Genomic DNA, 23,371 nt, shown 5'->3' with positions numbered 1-23,371 from the left:
AACCTTGAGTTTAAGCTGCTTCCAACTGGCAGCCCCATCAGGAGGTGGATAATCCACACACTCTCTGGGAGATTAGCAGGCCCGTCACAAGGAAAATGGCTCATTCCTGCAGCCCTGCCACCCACAGAGCAACTCTCGTGTGGGTGTAGACCATCACTGGGTGGGCTTCCACTGGGTGGACCCTCACTGGGTGGGCCATCACTAGATGGACCATCACTGGTTTGGCCCACCAGTGAGTGGCCCATCACTGGGTGGCCCATCACTGGGTGGGCCATTACTGGGTAGGCCATCACTGTCACTGAGTGGCCCATCACTGGTTTGGCCTATCACTGGGTGGACCCTCACTGGGGGGACCATCAAAGTGTGGACCATTACTGGGTGGACCATCACTGGTTTGCACCATCACTGGGTGGACCATCACTGGTCCAGTTCACCTTCATTCTGCAGAGTCTTCATTGCTAGGCCCCAGAGAGTCAAGCTGGAGAAGAACTGCCCCTCTGAGCTCCTGTGAGCTGTGGGAGGGGCTCGGCCACCCAGGGTGTCACTGCAGTGACTGTCCAGGGCCGCCAGGGACGAGCGAATGACGGCCATGCTGTCGGCTGGCAGTGGTTCTCCCGTGCCTGAGGACTCCACATCTGTGTAAGCGTACGCCGGATGCGCTGGTGGCTGCATCTGGGGCTTGGCAAGTTTAGTCGGGTCCAAACTCAGCTTCTCCTGGTCGCTGATGCCATGCGGCTGAACCATGGGCCGTGGCTTACAGTAGGGGCCTGCAGAGTGGCTGTCAGAGTCTGCCACCGGATGTTCCACCGGGTGGATGGGGAGCTTAACGGACACTGGCATCAGGGTCACAGACACGTCCTGGGAAAAGGAGTCTGAGCTCTGCGACCTGTCCAGGTCTGTGCCCTCGCTGGTGGGCCCCAGCTCCTCCAGCACGTCCCGGCCGTCCACGTCGACCTTGCCATGCATCTTCTTGTGCCGCCGGAGGACCGCCGAGCGTGTGAAGCACTTGTTACAGATCTCACATGTGTACGGCTTCTCCCCCGTGTGCGTGCGGACATGCCTGCGGAGGTCCCCGGATCCCCCGAAACACTTTCCTGGAAAAAGGGAAAAGGTTGTTTTTACAAGTGGAGATTCTGAACGGGCTCCCCTCCTCCTGGCTTCTAAACAACAGAAGAGTATGATTTCAGGGCAGCCCCCAGTACTCCCAGGCCTCTGACGCCACCACGCACTCAGACGCTGCCCTCCTTCCCAGGTGAAGCCTTGAGGCTTTTAGCATTGCAGGGCTAATCTCCCCTGTGTCTGCTGCACGGGACATGTGCGGGAAAGCCGGTGTACCTGTTCTTGTGGGTCTCCCCCATGTCTCCTTTAACACCAAAAAAACTCACTGCCATTGAGTTGATTCCAACTCATAGCAACCACCGTTGGGTTTCTGAGATAGTAACTCTTTATGGAGGTAGACTGCCTCATCTTCCTTCCACAGAGTTGCTGGTGGGTTTGAACTGCCAACCTCCTGGTTAGCAGTCAAATGCCTTAGACACTGCGCCACCAGAGCTCCTTTAAGTCTAGTAGGATGGCAAAACTGATCAATCCCCTACAAGGGCCCATGTGCCTTATTTGCACCAGCAGAACTGTCCAGTCCCCTTGGTGGGCCACAAGCACGTTACCTGCAATGGTCCCACTCAATCACTTTGTGAGAGTTACAAGACCATGGCTAGAAGGTGACTCACTGCGCCACAACTAACTGAAAGGGTGGTGGTTCGAGCCCACTCAGCAGCTTCATGGAAGAAAGACCTAGTGACCTGCTCCTGTGAATATTACAGCTCTGCTCTGTCACATGGTAGGGACGTGAGCCGGAACAGACCCGCCAGCAATGGGTTTGGGTTTCTGGTTTTCATACGTATAAATGATAGTCACAGTAGAGCTGTTTCTCTCAGTCGTTGTGAGGAACTTACTTTACATGTAAAATAAATCCTAACAAGAATTTTGACTTTCTTAGGCTATGGCCAAAGCAGTGAACGATGGAATTGGGGGGGGGGGTGCCACATGAAGGAGATGATACACAGAATCACATGTGACACCTGGCACATGCTGACAAAAGAAGAAGCTAAAATAACTGAAAGTGTGTGAATGAGGACAAGTTCTAGCCAACCTGACCACCTGTGCAGGCACATGTACCTCTGCTCCCTCCCGAACACTACCGAAGAAACCTGGAACGTATAATGTGTCCCCAAAGAGCAGGGCGGCAGGAGAGGGAATACGGAACACGCGCATCCCCAAAGAGCAGGGCAGTGGGAGAGGGAACAAGGAACACATGCACCCCCAAAGAGCAGGGCGGCGGGAGCGGGAACACGGAACAAGCACAGTGGTGACAAAGCCTGGAAGGTGAAGAGTGGCAGGTGAAACAAGCCAACACCCCAGCAGGACTCAGCGGCTCGGGAAGCAGGGGACAGAATGGGAAGAAGCATCTGGAGTCCTGGCCCACAGCTTCACCCAGGTGGCTGGCCCACTCGCCGCCCCAAGACAGAGAGCTCCAGGGTGGAGACCCCGGAGAGGCAGGGGTGTGGCAACATCCTGAGAGCGTGACGTAAAAGGCAGCCCACCTGCCAAGCCAGGACCTCCTCAGGCCCCTTCCCTGCCGTGGTTCCCCAAACCTTATACCCAAAGGCAGGAGAATGGGGGAATCTCCTCTGGAAAATGCCCAGCAATGACCACAGCGCCTGCCTCACCACACTACAGCATGAGTCCCCCAAAGGCCACACCCACACAGCTCCCAGGGGCGGGTTCTGTTCTCATTTACAGCAGAGGAGCGAGAAGGGTAGGCCAACTTCCACTACAGGCAGTCAAAGTCCCTGATAAGGAAGGTGCCAAGGAAAAAACCCTAGAAAGCCCGGAGACAGGCACGTGCAGGGGACAGAGCAGAAGCCACAGTGATGACAGCAAGGGACAGACTGCAGCAGGAAACACAAAGGCACAGGCTAACCCCGGGGCACTCAGAGAAGCAGCCACTCTCAGACACTAACGTTATTACGTTGTTGTTGCTGCTGTTGTTGTTGTTGTTGTTGCTTGCCGTCGAGTCAGCCCCGACTCATAGCGACCCCTCCTTGGGTTTCCAAGGCAGTATCACTACGGAAGTAGGATTGCCCAACCTTCCTTCTGAGGAGTGGCTGGTGGGTTTGAACCGCCAGGCTTCTGGTTAGCAGTCAAGTGCCTTAGGCACTAATGTTATTACAGGAGAGACTAAAAATGCACAAGGGCTAGGAGACACAGTGAGAAAAGCTCTTAGAAAGTAAAGCAAAGCCAGAGAACGGGAGGGGCAACATAGAGGATCCAGTGTGTCCGGGACGGCCGCTGCGCACAGGGCTCTCAGGGGCTGGCTCTTCAGACACAGGTCACCAGGCCTGTCTTCGGAAGTCTGCTGGCTGGACCTGACTGGCCGACCTTTCAGCTGGCAGCCAAGCACGTGAACCGTTTGCACCACCAGGGACTCAGAATAGCCATGGAACTGCCTGCATTTCCATCTGGGAGAACTGTGTGCGGTCTACTTGGAGACACTCAGTTGCCTGGCTTCCACCCCTGAAGGCCTGCCCCGTTTGCAGTCCCAATTCCAGCAAGGATGAGTCACTGTGAAGCCCAGCTTGCTCCAGGCCTCCGGCTGGACTAGAGCGCCTCCCATTGGCTCTAAACAGGTAATCATGGCAGTCCTGGGTCATTCTTTCCGCCATGATTCACTGGGCACTGTGCAGTCCTTGCCATGGGTGTGCAGGTACATGCACACACACACACACAAAGCCCCGCCCACTGAGGGCCGTGAGTCTGAGTCCTGGCTCTGACACTGTGATCACAGGTACCAGGCGCAGGACGCACCCTGAGGCCGAGCATGGCCACCTGCTGTTGGCCTTTCTTGATAACTCCCTGATGCTCATGATGAAGACCCAAGTGCCCAGAAATGACCTTTGCCCTATAAACAAACGATCTCAGCATGGGGCCCTGATTCTCGGCAGCACAACCCGCTGCCTCTCCCCGCACACAGTCCCTGCCTCGCACTCCCTCACGGAGCCACGTACATGCCCGTCCACACTGGTCACTGCCCACACCCACCCAGCTGGCCTGTGAGCCCTGGCAGCGGGCCTCCATTGTAGCCCTCCCTCCCCTGAGCGTCAAGGACAGTCCTTACTCTCAGTGACCCCCAGTGGATATATGAACCAAGACAGGCAGCCATGGGGGCTATAAAGAACTGTCACGACTTCCATTTGACCTGTGAGGTGGCTCTGGCTGCCTACTGAGAGACAAACCACCAGGGACAGAGCAGGATGGAGGCCGGCGCCCGTGCCCCGAGAGGAAGGCTGCCGGGGCCAGGCCACTCACCACAGGCCGTGCAGCTGTAGGGCCGCTGCCCCGTGTGCCGCATGCGGTGCTTCACCAGCTTCCTCTGCATGTTGAAAGCCTTCCCGCACTCGTCGCAGGTGAAGACCTTGTCGGCCGTGTGCGTCTTCTTGTGCTCCTTCAGGTTGCTGAAGTTACTAAACCCTGGAGGGACCAGAAGAGGGGCGGCACTGAAGGGCTGAGGAATTTCAGCCAGTCACGTTCGAGAACAGAAGCAAAAGGCTCACAGATACCTCGGCCACAGGTGTCACATAAGTGTGGCTTCTCTCCCGAGTGGATGACAATGTGACGCTGGACATCCCCAGAGGCTGCAAACCTGTGGCACAATTAGAAGATTCGATTAGGACCTTCCGCACCACAGTGGGCCTGCAATGGCAAGTCACCGAGCGAGGAACGGTGGCTCAGCACGCCAGTGGCCGGGTTTCACGTGAAGTGAACTGTGAATCGTCACTCCGTTCTTTCATTTTTTCAAAAGGAAAACAGAAAACGATGCAAGGTTTTGTTTTTAAGCAAACCTCTTCTATCCCCTCGTTCACTTTTGCTCCTCTATCTCCCAGCACAAGAGCAGACCCTGCCTGGTATGGCACCGTGACCTCACTGGTTAGGAGGCGAGAAGAGGACACTAAGCCTGGGAGAGCTGAGCAGAGCAGGCCCCTTGCACCCTCACCAGCTGGCCAGAGCAGCAGGACCCAGAGGGAGGGCATCTTGGCTCTGCGGTGCCAGCCAGTGAGCATGACCCCTGAAGGTTCCAATTTTCCATCATCAGCAGAGACTAGTGTCTTCTCGGTAGGGAAGGGAGAGCTGGGTATCCATCTGGTGTCCCTGTGGCCTGTACTGCACTGCTCTTCAGAGGACTGAGCACACGGACCCCTTTCCCCACCTGACTCGGGAGCAGGGATCGGCAGGCAGAGGCTTCTATGCTCCGATCACAGAACTCAGCACATAGGAAGGGCCTAATACGCAGATGACACAACCCTGCTTGCTGAAAGTGAAGATGACTTGAAGCACTTACTGATGAAGATTAAAGACTACAATCTGCAGTATGGATTACACTCAACATAAAGAAAACGAAAATCCTCACAACTGGACCAATAAGCAACATCATCACAAATGGAGAGAAGACTGAAGTTGTCAAGGATTTCATTTTACTTGGATCCACAATCAATGCCTATGGAAGCAACAGTCAAGAAATCAAACGATGTCTTGCACTGAGCAAATCTGATGCAAAAGATCTCTTTAAAGTGTTAAAGAGCAAAGATACCACCTTGAACACTAAGGTGCACCTAACCCAAGCTATGGTATTTTCAATCACCTCGTATGCGTGTGAGAGCTGGACAATGAATAAGGAAGACCGAAGAAGAGATTGATGTCTTTGAGTTGTGATGTGAGCAAAGAATGGTAAAAGTACCATGGACCCCCAGAAGAACTAACAAATCTGTCCTGGAGGAAGCGCAGCAGGAATGCTCCTTGGAAATGAGAATGGTCAGACTTCATCTCACCTACTTCGGTCTTATTGCTAGAACGGACCAGTCCCTGGAAGACATCAAGCTTGGTAAAGTAGAGGGTCATGGGAAAAGGGGAAGACCCTCAATGAGACGGATTGACACAGTGCCTGCAATGATGGGCTCAAGCACAGCAAGGTCTGTAAGGATGGAAAGGACCAGGTGGTGTTTCATTCTGTCATACACAGGGTCGCTGTGAGTGGGAACCAACTCAACGGCACCTAACAACAACAAAGGCTGAATGACTATGTACTCAGGGCAGGTGGGAAACTCTGTGACTGGAATTGTCCTGGTTGTTCCCACTGTCCTAGCACAGCCGTGAGATGGCATGGGCAGAGGCAGATACACAGCCCAGGGCAGAGGGAAGGGGTGGAGGCTGCTGCCACGTGCACACAGGCGTGGACAACCTCGTTCACCACACCAAGTCGAGGAATCACACTGCCACAGGTCATTCCACCTCCAGTACGAGGCCCTCTGTCACCAAGTCAGTTTCCACTTTCCAAGTCAAAATGTGGTCCCCCCTGTCAGGCTTTGCTCCATGCTCCCTGCTCTCGAACAGCCCTTCCCTCAGAGGTACAGCCATCCAGGGGCACATTTCACCTCAACTGAATGGCGACCTCATTGGGGACTTTAACAGATGTTTGCAGAATGAATGAACACTTCAGCACAAAATAGTTTTGTTCCGTGAGAAACCCCATTTCCTTCCTAAGACTCCTGTCCTAGATTGTTTTCCTTTTAATTAACCTCCTTGGATCTTGTTTATTATTCGCACGTGTGTCATGCCACAGGCCGGTGTTTGAGTTCACCTGTGCTCCTGGGGGGTCGAGCGAGCCCCCGCACAGCACACGTGCAAGTGGCAGCTGCAGAGAACAGGCTTCCCCCCCCCCCGACACTACGGGCAGAAGCAGCCGCCCAGCACTGACCTCTTTCCACAGATCTCGCAGATGTACGGTTTGTCACCGGAATGTCGACGCAGGTGAGTCTGCAAGTTACCTGCCTACAAAGAGAGGAAAAGAAAACGGACACCAGTCATCAAAGTTTTTTTCATTTCATTTGTTTTTCAAAAAAAGGTTTTATAAATTTAAAAGGAAAACCGACATCTCTTCAGGTTCCAGGCCACTAAGCAGGATTTTTGAACAGCCATTGCAAGGGGCATGTTCTAACGCGAGGGCAGCCGCCCAGCAGCCTGTGAAACAGGTGACGTGTGTAAATCCTGTCCCTGAGCCACGCCCTTCCTCAGAAGCATCTCTGGGCCGGCACTTTGTGGCGCCTCCTCTCAGATGGGCCCCAGGGCACTGTGGGGGCTGCTCCGTGGTCACTAAGCCTGCGTTTTAATAGCCCTCGATGCATTTTACTTCTGATATATAGTTTTTTAACTTGGACCATCTAGCTACCCGCAAGCATCACTGGAGAAGGACAGCCGTATCGCAGTATTTGTCATCTCTTTCTAAACAGCGTGCTTTTGCTTACAAAGGAGGAAACGTTTCCCAGAGGGACTTCCCAGGTGGCACAGCCCGTGCTGCCTGATGGGCTCACGGTCGCCTCTGCACAAAACCGCAGGTCAGCAGAGTCACAGCTGCCATCCAGATCCCCAGTGGGCATTTCCTAACTGCCTAAGCAGCGAGGCTTTACCCAGTCTTTCATTTCCATGGAGATCATAAAACAGGCTTCTGCATACTGATCCACAGGAAATCCACAGGAAATTGCTTAGAGCACAGGTAACTGAAGCTGCAAGCGCCTCAGATGTGTCACAGGTCACCCGCTAAGGTTTCATAGCAGGCTATGGAAAGAACCTTCCACTGCCGCACTGAAGTTCACGGTCTCAACCTGCCACTTCCCTCATTTGGGTTTTATAGGGTTTGCTGTAAACAAACGAAAACAAATAAAAATCCTTGAAGTGAATGACTATAAGCCAAGGGCAGTAACGTGCAGGCAGCAGGCACAGAGATGAGCCAGCGAAGGAACATGAACAAGACGAGAAACCAGCAAACGGGGCTTCAAACCGGCGCACTGTGTCGAAGAGAAATGCAAAGATCGCTGATGGTCCTAAGTTTGAAGATGGATGGGAAGTCCACCCATGGGTGGAAACTTCCAAGTGTTACAGACGGCACCCTCCTCGAGCTCCAACAAGGGAGACGAGGCCTGGTGATCGGCTTCTGTTGACTGCACAGCCAAGAAAGCCTGCGGATCGGGTCTACTCTCTAACACGGGCCACGGAGAGTGGGAATCGACCCAACACGACAAACAAAAACAACACGGCCGCACAGGACTTTCCTATCAGACTCGGAAACACCGTGAGACACCGAGTAAGAACCTAACAAATACGGCCTAGAGAAGACACAGCCGGAGGGAACAAATTTGGGAAAACTTTGTAAAGTACACAGCTTTTTATACAATGACTACTAGGAACAGTAATCAAACTATCAACAGCAACATACATTGCCGAAATTCTAATCTGGGTGATGTGCCCTTAGGCCGTTATATTCACTGTGAAATTACCATGGTAGTCGGTAGGATCAGCTCTATTTTCTAGATGAAAAACTGAGATTCAACAGAAAAAGTAACTTGTCACAGCTGCGTGACGAGTAACTGCCTGAGCCAGAAATTATTATTGGGTTTGTGTGAGTCTAAACTCTTCTCTGACATGAGGGCAAGACCTCAGGATGTAGGCATCGCTAACCTAGAAATGACCAACCTAACTCTGATGGTGTAGTGGTTAAGGCACTTGGCTGCTAACCAAAAGGTCAGTGGTTCAAACCCACCAGCCACTTGATGGAAGAAAGATGGGGTAGTCTGCTTCTGTAAAGATCTATATGGCCTTGGAAACTCAATGGGGTTCACTATGAGTCCGAATCGACTCGGTGACAGTGAATGTGGTTTGGTTAAGCGCCCTTTCAACACACAGGATGACCAGGAGCCACTGGAGACACGCTCATCTGAGTTCTTACTGTTAAGATAGTAAATATGCCAGTACCATTTTAGATCAGCCACTTCTGAATTTCAGAGAGGCTGATCAGATTTGAGTACCACGATCTGCCCAAGTGTTACATCACATTTCTTGTTTGTCACAGTAAAATACACAAGAATGCACTCAAAGAAATGCATTCTTTGAGTTCAAATTTAGCAGGGCTACAATTTTTAAAAAACCATAATTAGTTATTTTCAAAGCAAACACAAGCAAATGGTCTTTCACTTGTTCTTACTACTAGGCAATAGTAAGAAACGTCCCAAGTGTTCTGTTAGCTGTATCTGATAGCAAAACCCACTGCTGTGGAGTTGATCTGGACTCAGGGCGACCCCGTAGGACATAGCAGAACTGCCCCAGGGTCTCCAGTGCCGTAATCTTTTCAGAAGCAGATGCTCACATCTTTCCCCTAACCTTTCTAATCTTTGTGCACAGTGGTTAAGTGCTCAGCCGCTGACTGAATCTGCCAGCCACTGTGCAGGAGAAAAGACCTGGTGACCTGTTCCCGTAAAGAGGACAGTGCAGGAACCCCAATAGGCAGTTCTACTGTCCTGTAAGGTTGCTGTGAGTTGACTCAACTCGATGGCCGTCAACAACAACAGCATGCAGCAGGAGTCTCTGGGTGCTACAACCAGTTCATGAACTCAGCTACTAACCAGAAGGTTGGGGGTTCCAGTCTACCCAGAGGCACCTCGAAAGAAAGGCCTGGCAATCTACTTCCCCCAAAATCAGCCACTGACAAAATCCATAGAAGCGGAGCAGGATTCTACTCTGCCACACGTGGGGGCCAACTGGTATCTTCCAGGAGCACTCTGTTAAGCGGCCGGTCATTTTCCTCGGCCACTGCAGGATCCTCACCAACAGAATGAGCCCATTTTGCAGAGGCTCTGCGAGATGACAAACCAGCCAGGGCTCAGACAGCTGGAATCTCCTGCTCCTAAGTCAGTGTTTATACCTGACACCTAAGTGCTGTTAACGCCCCACGACGGCTGTCAGCGGTGAAGACATCCCAACACTTCCTAAGTGCGGTGTAGTACACTATACAGTGTGGCTTTTCTAGCCTAAGTCTCTGTAAACTGTGGTAGAATTTTCCATGAGCAACTGAGTAGCTCCTGACTGTTAAAGTTATCCACCTGGGGTATTTCTGTTGAGTGGTACAAAGCAATCTTCTGGGAAGTTCACTTTCTCTCAGGTGTATAGAATTCTGATGTTGAGATTGGTTAGCTGGGCCACTCTGCCAGGCTCAAAAGGAGCCCTCCTAGTGGCAGAAGGAGCCTTTCTGACTGCTGGCTGAGAAAGATGTACTGCTGAAAGAAACGTGCTCTTGAGAGACGCTCATTGCTGAGAGAGACACCAAGAAACAGGCATTGCTGAGAGAGACTTGAGAGAGACTGCTGGCTGAGAGATGGTGGGCTGAGAGAGACTGAGCGTTGTTCCTGAACTTGAATTGTAGCTTGGTGCTTCCCTAATAAACCCTATAATCTGTGGCCACTGCAGCGAATTATTGAACCCAGCAGACTGGTGGTGGGTGCTGCAGGGGGAACAGTTGGTGTTAGGGCTGGACAAGGGGCTGGCGGGAGGCAGCATGTCTGGCCTTGCAGGGATAGGCCTTGGGCCACTGATGGTGATTGTATCTTCCTCTTGTGGGGTTAGAGGAGGTCATAAGATGCAGCCTCCTTGTCCTTTCGGCAGTAAGTAAACGTCACTGTAAATTCAATGAACAATTCTGCCATAGGAATGACCTCCAGTGATGTGTCTCATAATCTGTATCATAAGCTCCTCAGGATGGGAACTTCAACATCAGAATTTACGCAGGAACAAGCCCAATGCGTATCTTCATTTAATTACAGTGGAGTGTTCAATCAACATAAACCAAAGAGTCAGTGCACCATAAAACTTCAGAGACAAAAGCGCTCATGCCTTTAAAGCCATCTCATTCGTAAGCTTTCAGGCTTCCAGATTCCACTAAGTAACAAAATTAAAAAGAAAAAATCGAGGGATACACACAGAGATGTCATCTGAATACCAATGATCAGGATGTTGATAAAAGAACCAAAAGCGCGGGAAACACACTGCAGAGCCGCAAGTCTGTAACTCAGGAAAAGCACCTCAAGATGTCTCTGCTTCTGCAACTGCACCACAGATCTGGCGAAACTTGGTCACCCCTGGCACCGGCTCCCATCAGTGTCCGGGGACCAGGTAGCTGAGCCAACTCCTTCCGGATGCTGGACTTGCTTTGGTAACAGCCCCAGGACATGAGGTGGAGTCCCTGGATGGTGCAGCTGAATGGTTGGGAGTTCAAACCCACCCAGACGCATCCAGAAGAAACGCCAGGCAAAGCAGTTCCGAAAGATCAGTGATCAGATCCCTAGGCGTGTCGCTCTACTCTGACACACAGAGCATCACCGAGAGGCAGAGGCCACTGGACAGCAACTGGTGTGTTTAGTTTTGGACACATGGTAGCTGTCCCACTGCTAGATAGCACTGCTGGGAAGACAGACTCTCTTGGAATCTTTCTTTCTGTAATATGTGCCATGTGTCCATTTCTGCCTCCTGGAGAAACAGAACATCTGTTCCTCTCTCAAGACAGCTAAACAACCCAGGTCTCCCTTCTCCTACTTCCTACGGGACAGGGATTCCAAGCCTATCACTGCCTTTGTGTTTCTCCCCTGGATACCCTCACACTGCCCATTCTCTATTTCCTGGGGGAGACTCAGGAATGCTCTAGAGACTGGGATGACTCATCTCCTGAGATCATGTGTCCAGAGTTAAAGTAACAGGTAATATTCTTGCTACAACCTAAGAGTCCATCAGTTTTTCTTGGTGATGTATCTATCATACTGCTGGAGCCCCAATGGCATAGTGGTTAAACACTGGGCTGGTAACTGAAAGGTAACCAGCCACTCCATGGGAGAAAGAAGAGGTAGTCTGCTTCCACAAAGATTTACAGCCTGGGAAACCCCATAAGGCAGTTCTACTCTGTCCTACAGGGTTGCTATGAGTTGGAATTGACTCAACGGCAGTGGCTTTTTTTTTTTTAACCACACAGGTTGTCAACTCATTCCTAAAGTTGTAGTTAGCTTTTTTATTTTAAGACTAACCTTGTTGTTGTTGTTAGGTGCCACTGAGTCGGCTCCAAATCGTAGCAATCCTACGTACAACAGAACGAAACACTGGCTGGGCCTGCACCATCCTCACAATCCTTGCTGTGCTTGAGCCCATCACTGCAGCCACCGTGTCAGTCCGTCTCCTTGAGGGGCTTCCTCTTTATACCTGACCCTCTACTTTACCAAGCATATTCTTCCCCAAGGACTAGTCACTTCTGACAACATAAAATAAGGGAAACAAAGTCTAGCCATTCTTGCTTCCAATGAGCATTCTGGCTGCACTTCTTCCAGGACAGATTTACTCATTCTTCTGGCAGCCCATGGTATCTTCTGTATTCTTCGCAAACACAATTCAAAAGCATTAACTCTTCATCGGTCTTCCTCATTTATTATCTAGCTTTCACATGCATATGAGACAACTGAAAACACCATGGCTTGGCTCAGGCGCACCTTAGTCTTCAAAGTGACATCTTTGTTTCTTAACGCTTAAAAGAGGGCTTTCACAGTGGATTTTTCCAATACCATATCTGATTCCCTGACTCCTGCTTCCACGAATGTTGACTGTGGATCTAAGTAAAATGAAATCCAAGACTAACTACTAAATAATAAACCCCAAATAAACAGGATGAAACATTAACTCTAACTGGTACATCTGTTTTCTAACTTTCAAATATTCTAGAAGGCAACATCTTTAGGAGCTCCCATCTAGCAAAGCAAGCACTCTGACAACCTATACAGAGAGCATTCCAATCCATTGAAACCATGATAATTTACTACGTTTTCACATAAAACGCACTCATCAAAATAACACACACACACTATAATGCATATCTCACTCAAAAATTCACTGCTGTCGAGTCAGATTCGACTCCTAGTGACCCCTCCTTGGGTTTCCGAGGCAATATCACTACAGAAGTAGATTGCCCAACCTTCCTTCCGAGGAGTGGCTGGTGGGTTTGAACCGCCAGCCTCCTGGTTAGCAGTCAAATGCCTTAGGCACTATGCCATCGGAGCTCCCATAATGCATAGAGTGTGCACAAGAAAGTAACATTCAAGGATGCTGTGCATATAACACATACATTACTTTAGTAAAAAACATGGTTTTCCAGTTCATTATGAGAAATTATTTTTTTTAAGAGTTTAAGGTGAGGGCTTATGAGTTAGAGGTTATTATTTACTAAGTACGTATCTAGACCACAGGCTGCCCACTGATCTAGAACGCCAGAGACTTCCAGCTTCATCAAATGCTGCCAGTCTTCAGGGCTCAGCTGAGCAATGTCAAGCAGTTGTGCCCTCACCCACCCCAAACACCTACATCTTTCAGGCAGAACGAGGTACTCTCTCCTCTGCCAGACTCTTTCCCACACTTATTTCTGCCGCAGTACTCCAAAGTCTCGTTGAACTGGGTCGGTTCACACATCTAGTTCTTCCTGTAAACAGTAAGCTCCCCGAGGGCAGGAACTATGCCCTCCTCCTCACTGTGCCCCCAGCCCATGACAGTTCCTTGGACACCACAGGCTCGCACTAACACGTGTTGGATGAAGTTTTAAACATGGTCCTCGTTGTCAACAATTTCAGCATTCACTATGAAAATAAAACAGCAGCACACATCTGCAAACCATAACCATCATACATAACACTCTAACCAAAATAAACAGAAGCAGACGATGAAGAGACAGGAGGGAGGAGCGGTCCTTCCAGACGCCGTTCCAAGTCCCCAGCATTAACCTCACACTTCCTGCTGAGGCGAGTGATCTTACTATCCTGGTCTCCAGGTAAGGAAACTGAAGCACCAAGAGGTCAGGTGACTTGCCCGAGTCACAGGCAGGATTCACATCCAACCTGCCCAGCCCCAGAGCCCAAGCTCTGAACCCCAGGCTTGGCCGGCAGGAACCAAGCGCCTGATCTAGAATGGTGGCCGGGGAAAGGCTGCCCTAGCCCTTTAGCAAACACTTTCTCCCCATCTAGGAGGTGTGAGGCATTTTCTTAGATGCTGGGGGTCAAATGAAAACTAAGGCCCTGGCCCTGGCCCGTGGAAACTAACAGGGGAGGGCAGGACTGATAAGACAACAGAAGTTAAGCCTTGGTGACTCACGTGGCTGTTGTTAGGTGCCGTGAGTCAGGCCTAACTCACAGCACCCAGACGCACAACAGAACCAAACACTGCCTGCTCCTGTGCCAGCCTCACAATCACCGCTGCGTCGCTGTGCCTGAGCCCACGTGCGGCCTCTGCAAGGAGTCACAGCGGAAGCAGTGAAAGCATTGAGGACCGCAGCTGTAGCTGCGTGGGAAACCCCACAGACGGAGGGGAACGTGTCAAAGGATGGCACTGCTCCATGGCCCCGTGCTGTGCGACACTCTTCCTAATTCCTTCCAGACTAACAGCCTCCTACTCCTCCATCCCTGGCGGCACAAACGGTCAACATGCTGCTAGGTGAACGGTTAGAGTCCACCCAGACGCACGCCTGGCCGTCAGCTTCTCAAAGGTCACAGCCAGAAAAGCCCTATAGGGAGCAGCTCTACTCTTGACACACACGGGTTTGCCATCAGTGAGCGTCAACGTGACGGTTACTGGTTACTCCTCAGTCAAGGCCCTGCCCACAAGTCACACCCTCAGTTACACAGCACTTGGGGCTCCAGAACCGACCGCACTGTGTGCAGTACAGCTGTGCCAGGAACCGCCTTCTCAGCACAACCCTGCACTCGCTGTAAGCAGCTTGGCTTACTAAGCTCTGGGACCCCCGTGCCCGGCACATGGCAGGTAGACAGACAGCTTGGTTTACTGAGCTCTGGGACCCCTCTACCTGGCACATGGCAGACAGACAGTCAGCTTCTATTTCAGAAAGAGCAGGTTCCCACAGGCTACTCACGCCATTCTAAATTTTCTGCAAAACATGAAATATCTAGGTATCTTTATGACCACCATCAAGCACAGCACATGGTCCATGGTAGGAAACAATAAATGCTTGTTGAGTAAGAAAGTCAGTATGTGTCTACCTGATGTGAGCAGAGGCCAGCAGGGACTGAGCATCTGTGGTCTCAGTACAAGCGTGGAGAGCGTATGTCTTGGACCTAATCCATTGCCGTCAGGACCATGCAGACTCACAGAAACCCTGCAGGACAGACCAGAACTGCCCCATACGGTTTCCAAGGCTGTCAGTCTTCACAGGAGATTGCCTCATCGTTCTCCCACAGAGCAGCTGGTGGGTTCAAACCACCAACCTTTCAGTAAGCAGCCAGGTACTTAACCACTGTGCCACCAGGGCTCCTGTCTTGGACTTAGGCCAGCATAATGTGTACATTCCAGGTGTTTTACTGGGAACTTTATTCACGAAAGAGGAGACAGGATTAGGATGGGACCCATTCTTAAACTGGCAAACCCAAAAGGGATTGTAAGAGGTCATACACATAAAAACTACTACTTCTTCCCAATGAATTAGAAATGTTTTCTTGAAAACGATTTTCTCCTGCTTTAGTCTGACATCTTCTAAGTACAGGTATCATCAGGGGCTTCTCTGACAAGTCCAAGAGCATGTGGTGTTTGTAATAAAGATAAACCCTGGGTTTCAGGTTTCCAACTATTAACAGTAAATAAGAGTATTCCCACCTGAGAGAAATGTTTCCCACAAATGTTACATTCAAAAGGTTTCTCACCTAAAACAAAAGAAAACAAAAACACAACTTGTAAAATCAGCAGCAATATTTGCACAGTAATTTTTCATTAAAAATGTTCGTTTCCTGTGTCCTGTGTTTCAGTGGCAGGCATGCCATCCTTTCTCAGAGAAGGAAAGGGGGGCTGGCCGGCTTCGCCCTCGCCCTCGCCCTCGCCCCCACAGATGCCAGGTGGAGACAAAAGAGTGAAATCTGTATTTGCATCTCTCTGAAAAATTTCCCCCAGATATAAACCTGCGTTGGAGTCCAACGTAGCTGCTGTAAAACCACACCTAGGCCTGGGACACGCTCTTTCCTTTCCCTGGGAATCAAATGTGAGTGTTCTTGTTCACTTAGTCTTCAGCCTGACTCTTCACCTTAACTTGAGTTCTGACAGGAGGAGGCGAGCTCACACAGACCGCACGGGGTGAACATGAAGGCGGGGCCTCCAGAAAGTGGGACAGAGCAGAGGCCCTCTCCACAGCCCTTGAGCCTGGGAAGACAGCTTTCCTTACGGGAGGTGAGAGCCCCTGCCCACCTCCTGCTCACCTCTGGCTTCCTTAATTAAAAATAATGGCATCTAGGTGTAAATTGTAGAGAAGGGTACATAGCTGTTCTGAGGAAAGTCTCTGGAAGATGCCCAGGTTAAGTGCACACCAAAGTCCTGCTCAGGTCCAGACAGCCCTGACACGCACAGACTTGGGACCCGAGGCCTTCCCTCTCTCACTCCTCTCAGTCAAGGGCTGTCATTGAGATCAGCTCTGAAAAATAACAGCCTTTTCCCCTCCTCCTGCACTGCTGGGGCTACATAATTTTCTTAAAATAAATAATATTGTACTGAGTTTCTGGAGAAGTTTACACAGCAGATTAGGTTCCCATTTGACGGTTTCGGTGCACACCGTTCGGTGGTATCAGTGACTTTTCTCACACTGTGTCTGTATTCTCTTCAGGCGCACTCTGGTTGTTCTGTCTCCAGTCCTCTAGTTTCCCTGCCTCCTCCTCTTCTCACCTTTGCTTTAGAGTCACTGATGACCATTTGGCGGTTTCTGAATGGGGCACTGTACCGTCAGGGAACACCCTTTATTTTGTGTGCCCATCTGTTAATTTGCTAAAAGGTGACCTCATGGGATAGTTTCTTAGGGCTTGCCACTTTAAAGAAACTAGTTTGTTAGCTTTCTGAGCTCATGTCAAGAAATTTTTATTTTGATCTTTTCCTGAAAACATTTAATGGCTTCCTCAAAGGGGGCTGAGGGGATTCCTGGTTTTGGGTTTTTTTTTTTTTTTTAAATTGTGATTTGGGTGCAATTTTACAAAGCAGATTCATTTTACATTCGACAGTTCATACACACTGTTTTGTGACACTGATTACATTCCCCGCAGGGTCACGCACTCCTGCCTCCCTGCCCTTCTCGCTGTCAAATGCTGCCCTTCTGCTCCCTCAGGGTTGATTGGTCTAAGGAGTGCGTCTCAATAATGTAGTTGCTCACAGGCCTGTATACTGTTTGGCTGAGAGTTATGCCACGGGGGTGAGTCCAACTGCAGGCCTGAAGGGTGACTAGGGGCTATAGTCTTGGCGGTTTCACCTGTCTCCATATATGACCATTAATCCTGGCCTTTTTTTTTTTTAATGATTTTTATTTTTGATCCACAATTTTCTCCCACTCTATTCAGGATCTCCAATTTTGATCCCTTTCTGAGTGATGGCATTGGTAGCTGAGTACCACCTAGTTCTTCTCATGGGGGGGAAATCTTTTGACCCTGAATAATTACAGTCATATTACTTCTGTACTTTGGGGTTACATTTATGTGTGAAATTATTAGGATGAGAGAGAATGATAACTTAAAGCTCCTATTATGGGACATAAGAGCTTGAGAAAAACTAGCCTCTGGCTCTTACAACTCACAAGCAACCCAGGGTCACTCACCCTATGCCAGTCTGAGGACCCAACACTCTGCTGAAACGTGAGCGCCCTCGAGAGCTTTGTGTAATGGGCTATCTATCCACAGACTCCACAGAGACCACACACACAGGCACCCAGCGGCCTGGCCAGCGGAGCGACGACGTCATCACACACCAGGCAGTTTTCTTGAAACCCCATTAGTATATTCACAAAGAAGAGAGGGAAAAGGAAAACATCTCAAGCTTTAATGAAAATAGTTTTGGCTATTTTCCTAAAAGGGGCTTGGGGGTTTCCAAAAGGTCAGGGGCTTGAAAGCCAGCTCCTACTCTGATACGCAGCATTCTTCTCGAGCGTATTTATGTCCCAGCAAGCATTCCTGCCCCATGACTAGTGTCATTCAAAGATACTGTCTCAGATAATAATTTCATGTTCATTTTCTTTGAAGCAAAATGTATAAATTTCCCAAATAAAATCACAGTGATCATTAGGCCTAGAAAACTTTAGCAAACACGATGACCTAAATACACTTTTTTTTTCAGGGCAAAGCTGGGTGGATGGAAGCCCTCCACATGGAGGCGCTGCGGACCTCTAGCACAAGCAATGGCTGCGATTCTCCTCAAATGAGCGCACTTCCATAAAGGGAGTAAGTAAACCATCATAAAGTGTCACCGCAGCACAGTGAGGGCACGACACCCACACAAACGGGGCTCCAGGGGGATGACATTACCAACACCCACACCACACGGGCCCTTGAAAGCAGCCATCTGGGCACACCCTGCAGTGCATGACCTCTCAGGCCTATGGGATAACTGTCGGTAACCTGCCATGCGTTAAGCTCATCATTTAATCACAGGAAGGAAAGTAGCGTATACACGATTTACATAAAACCAACCGGACCCACTGCTGCTGAGGCCATTCTGACTCACAGTGACCCTGCAGGACAGAGCAGAACTGCCCCACAGGGTTTCCAAAGCTGTAATCTTTATGAAGCAGAGAGTTAGTCACATCTTTCTCTCACAGAGCGGTTGGTGGGTTCAAGCCACCAACCTGTCAGGTAGCAGCCAAACACTTAAGCACCGTGCCACCAGGGCTCCTTACGTATGAAACAACACCTTCAAAACAAGAGAAACTTTGGGGAGAGGACGTATAAATTATGATAATAAAACTTGGAAAATTCAGTGCTTAAAACATGAGTTTGCAATTGAAAATACTGAATAGCTAAAGCTGATCTTTATTTAAAAGTATACTCCTCCCTTCTAGATCATGATTTAAAAATCAGACATACTAAATCACTTCTGAGAGAACTTTTAGAATTGCTAAACTAAATTATTTCGGTCTGGATTAAACTGTATCATGCTTCATAAGCTGGTGCAAATGGTTAAGGTCAGCCACTAGACAAAAGGTTGATAGTTCAAATCCACCCGGAAACACCTTGGAAGACAAGCCTGGGAATCTGAGGTCACAGGCTTGGAAACCCTGTGGGCACTTCCACTCTGCACACCCGGGGTCACCACGAGTCAGGATCCACTTGATGACAGCACTTTATAAATACACGCTCCATCTCTACAGATAACACCTTAAACTAGATAGAGCTTCTCTGCTTTAGAAGTCATTTGAAATTCTGAGCGCCTCAAAATGACTTACTAAAGAAAGCATAACATATAAAACTATAATTAAAATGAAAAGCATGGCATGTTTTCAAACTAGCCCTCTAGAACCATTTACAGAACTTGACAATTATTCTTTAAGATGCACCATCAAAAACATACAGAAAGAAGGAAAAAAAATGCCTCTATTGTGTTTAAGCATTAAAGACTCCAACAAGCAACAGCAAAACTTCTTACAAAAGTGGAGCAGCAGCAGGCAGTGGTGCGACCTCTGCGTTACTCCTCTCCTTCTGCCTGCGAGGACGGAATCGGGTACCTGTATGGGAGCGTTTGTGGAGCTCCAAATTGCTCGGGTGTTTGAAGGGCTTTCCACACAAGTCACAGGCGTACTGTCTCTGGGACTGAAGGGCCTGTGACTGGTCCTCCGTCGCACCAAGGTCTTCAGCTCTTTCTGTTTCACTCACGCAACGAACATCCTCGGAGCTGACCGCTTCCTCCCTCACGTCCTCGTCGGTACCCTGGCCGCTGGCTTGCCCGGTCGTCTTCTCACCGGCAGTGCTGACCCTCTGTGTTAAATCATCGTTGCATGTGGGCTCCAACATCTGCTCTGCAGATTTCTGCGACTTGAGGAAGTTGAGTTTCTTCAGGTGAACGGCCTTCTTGAGCCTCATCTGTCTGCCTGGCTGTGGGCACGTGCTTTCTGCTTCTGGCACTGGGGCCGGTTCACTCAGGGGCTGGGCCAGGAAGGTGGCCGGCAAGTGTTCAGAAGATTCCAGGACACATTCGGAAGGGCTGCCAGCACCAGGTGGGTTTTCTGCATCTGTGGGCGCGCTGAAAGGGAAAGGTGACTCGGTGACTCTCTCGGGACCGGGACAATTCGCTTGCTTATAGTACTGCTTACTGTAAAAATCTCTGAGTTTGTAGCAGTAACTTGGCTGCTTGAAAGGGAGTTGTGTGCAGCTGTCATCTAAAGGCCCCGGGGCGTGTTTCGATGTCTCCCCTGAGGAATTCTGAAGATTAACCGATGGTGGCGTGTGGGACTGCGGCTCCTCTACAACTTTACTATGCGGAGCGCCTGGGGAACAGTCCTGCAGCACAGGAGGAGTGTAATTCACACAATTCGTGTCAGGAGTCAAAGCACTTTGCAGGGAGAAGGTACTATTATTACAAGGCAGGCCAGGTGGCTGGTCTACCGGAGCTGATTTTAAAAACGTGTGACACAGATTTAGGACACTGTGAACTTGCAGACACTGTGCTATGTCCAGCATGACTTGCACGTTGTCCTGGTTAAGTTCTAGATGAGAGGTGTACATGAAGTCCAAGATGTGCCCTATGCCGCTCACATTTTTAATATCCAAGTGAAAAACATCATTCTTCTGGCCTGAAGAATTCTGAAAGAGGGTCCTGACAAGAGAAAGAGGATCTATTTACAGAGTCACAATGGCATACGACTGACAAGGTGTTTTTAGAAATAATAACAAACAAACAAACAAAAACCAAACTCACTGCCGTCAAATAGATTTCAGCTCATAGTGACCCCCCTTGGGTTTCCGAGGTGGTATCTCTACGGAAGTAGATTACCCAGTCTTCCTTCCAAGGAGTGGCTAGTGGGTTTGCACTGCCAGCCTTCTGGTTAGCAGTCAAATGTACTAGGCACTATGCCACCAGAGCTCCTCTTATAAATAATACTCATGATTACTTTTCACATTCCTCTCCTTCTATAAATTCCAAGATTTTTAAATTCAGTGAGCCTCTGAGTTTGTCGGCCAGCCATCCAATTAAGCAATACAGATGAATTAAAGCAGTGAAGTGGTATACCCAACCTTCCAGATAGAGCTCAAAGGAAAATTCCAAACTATGCTCATTAAATTTACAGATTTCTTTTTAAAGCAACAACATAGAATAATATGGCAGACAAACCACATATCAAGGTGATTCAAAGACAATTCAATACATACAAGACTATCCTTTTAAGATTTTTAAAAAATTATCCATATGCATTATTAATCACGGGCTGAGAGTATAGAAAAATAAAGGTTACAAACTTTTCAATATTTCATGGGTAGTCTGGAAAATGATATATTTCAGGCCATAAACACATTATTCTCCTAGTTATGTGTCTCAGAAATTTCTAAAAATAAAATAGGCTTTACTAAACCAACCTCAGTATATCCCCTTTTTGTAATCAGTAATTTAGTTTGCTGCTAAGCCTCTCAGCAAGCCAGTGGTCTATAAACCAGAAATGAAACAAACCCTTTAAGTGAATGAGGGAAGAGGCACCAGCGAGGCCAGCACTTCATTTTCAAGATCACAGGCAAGCGATCGGTGAAAATGACAAGCTGAGCACGGTAAACCAGCTCACGAGTTTGCTGAAGACATTTTATCAAGTAGAGTCACTGGGGTGCACGAAGGTAGGGGTTGTTAGGTGCGTAAAGGCCTACCCCATGTGACTGAACAGAACTGCCCCCTAGGGTCAGTCACCCCAAAACTGCCTTTCGTTCTGTTCTTACCTACAGACAGCACCAATCAGAAGCAGGACAGGGGATACCGAGAAGAGCCAGTGGGCCCCAACACTGACACCTGACTGTCCTGGGAAGAGGAAAGGCACAGGCCACAGAGAAGCCCACAGGCAGGCTCCATTTTGCACTGAGGTAAGCAGTGCGATCCGTATCAATGGGCTCACCCACTGTAACACAGACCCATCAGACACACAACCTTGAGGTGCAGTCTGATGACTCAGGACCATCAAGGGCAGACTGAGCCAGGTGCCAGTCAGTTTACAGAACAGTGAAATGGTACACATCTCGGAAACTGGAATAACAACTCAAAAAAAAGCAAAAAAGAAGCAATTCTGGTTCTTAAAGAGACAAATCTCCATCAACCAGAACATCAGTTGAGATAGAATACTTAACTCTAATAATGTTAAAGAAATAAACATAAGTGCTTGATATTATTCAGTATTTGTACGCATTTCATATAAGCAAACCTGATTAGAGGCCATAAAATACTAGGTTGAGTTAAAATGTATGATTTCCTTAGAATATTCACATGAGAAACAAAACGAAAATGTTTGAATTAAAAACAAAATACTACAACATAAGGATGTTCTCCCCTCTCTGATTTCTTATCATAGAAACATTCTTCACAGGTATTCACTGCCTCAATCTTTCGATCCTGAGAGGCTAAGAAATACACGAAGAAGACTGACATTTAATTAGAATTATTAAAACTAAACACGAAGTGCCAAAATACTTTCAATTGCCCCAAAGACATCTTAGTTAAGAGGCTCTTTTTGTGTTTGGCTATAAAAGATACATATTTATCTTTGTATATTTACTCTGTACATATATTTATAAGTATGCATGTACAAAAGACAGTCAAATCCAAGGAGAAGTGAAAATTTAGCCAAAATATTTCCATTCCAGAAGAACTTCCCCCACTATAATTAGCAGAAAAACAAGCCTCCGCCCACTACCTTTGAGTCAATTCTGACTCATAGCATCCCTGTAGGACAGAGTAGAACTGCCCCGTCGACTTTCTAAGGCTGTCACCTTTCCCGAAGCAGACTGCCACATCTTTCTCCCACGGAGCAGCTTGTGGATTCAAACCGCCCCCTTTCAGCTCACAGTCGAGCGCTTTAACTACTGTGCCACCAGGGCTCCTCCACAATGCACAGAGGACCGTTGGGATGCGTACCTAAAGTACTGGCTGAAGGCTGCGAGGACGTTCTTGTGGGCTTTGAAGCAAACGCCTCTCACCACCAACATGCAGTCGCAGAGCAGGCCCTGGATCCGCTGCTCCTGCAGTTGCTGGAGGAGGTGGCAGCTGTGAGCAGCAACAGGGTCCATGCCAGACCATCCGCGAGACCATCCGCGAGACCTACGGAAAGAGGGCGGAGCAACGGGGATGCTTAATGACGTGACTGCAAACCGAGCGGCACCAGCCCCCGCTGATGGATGGACGGCTCACTGTGGGGACTCCCCCGTACGGCACAGTAAAAAACGCATCACACCATTTCCTGAGCATCTAGATAAACACTCCCTGTGGCGATGCAAATGCTCTATTTCTGCGTGGTTCAATGACGGCCATACCTTGAGCGCTAGCAAGGTGGCTACTGCGCCGAACGGAACTTTAATTCAGCAGTGCAGATGGAGAACGAGCCGAGACAACACTAAGTGCACTGCTCTGCATGTATTTGGTAGACGTCAGTTAAGAACTAAAATCAAAACCAAAGCCAGCCAGTCACTGCCAAGTC

At 49.1% G+C, this 23,371-nt stretch overlaps 1 protein-coding gene across 1 annotated transcript; it reads right to left on the bottom strand.

The window, feature by feature from the left end:
• Window positions 1–417: 417 nt before the first annotated feature.
• On the bottom strand, window positions 418–22,964 carry ZBTB49 (zinc finger and BTB domain containing 49). The gene is made up of 7 exons (XM_007948783.1): window positions 22,813–22,964; window positions 19,433–20,520; window positions 15,565–15,611; window positions 6,809–6,882; window positions 4,617–4,699; window positions 4,366–4,527; window positions 418–1,094 (listed from the first exon to the last, which is right to left on the bottom strand). The coding sequence occupies exons 1-7, from the start codon at window positions 22,962–22,964 to the stop codon at window positions 418–420; spliced, it is 2,283 nt and encodes a 760-aa protein (XP_007946974.1).
• Window positions 22,965–23,371: the final 407 nt, after the last annotated feature.

Source organism: Orycteropus afer, unplaced genomic scaffold (genome assembly GCF_000298275.1).
Source record: "Orycteropus afer afer isolate SDZICR_OR568_19922 unplaced genomic scaffold, OryAfe1.0 scaffold00224, whole genome shotgun sequence".
Classification (NCBI taxonomy): domain Eukaryota; kingdom Metazoa; phylum Chordata; class Mammalia; order Tubulidentata; family Orycteropodidae; genus Orycteropus; species Orycteropus afer.
The sequence above is the reverse complement of the archived record's forward strand: the minus strand, read 5'-3'. Positions and strand labels throughout refer to the sequence as shown.

Coding starts and splice junctions, on each gene's coding strand:
- ZBTB49 (XM_007948783.1), bottom strand. CDS start 22,964: ATGGACCCTGTTGCTGCTCACAGCTGCCACCTCCTCCAGCAACTGCAG. Junction 6,883..15,564: donor GTGGGAAACATTTCTCTCAG/GTGGGAATACTC, acceptor CTCTCTTTGTAG/GCAGGTAACTTGCAGACTCA. Junction 1,095..4,365: donor CTACAGCTGCACGGCCTGTG/GTGAGTGGCCTG, acceptor CCCTTTTTCCAG/GAAAGTGTTTCGGGGGATCC.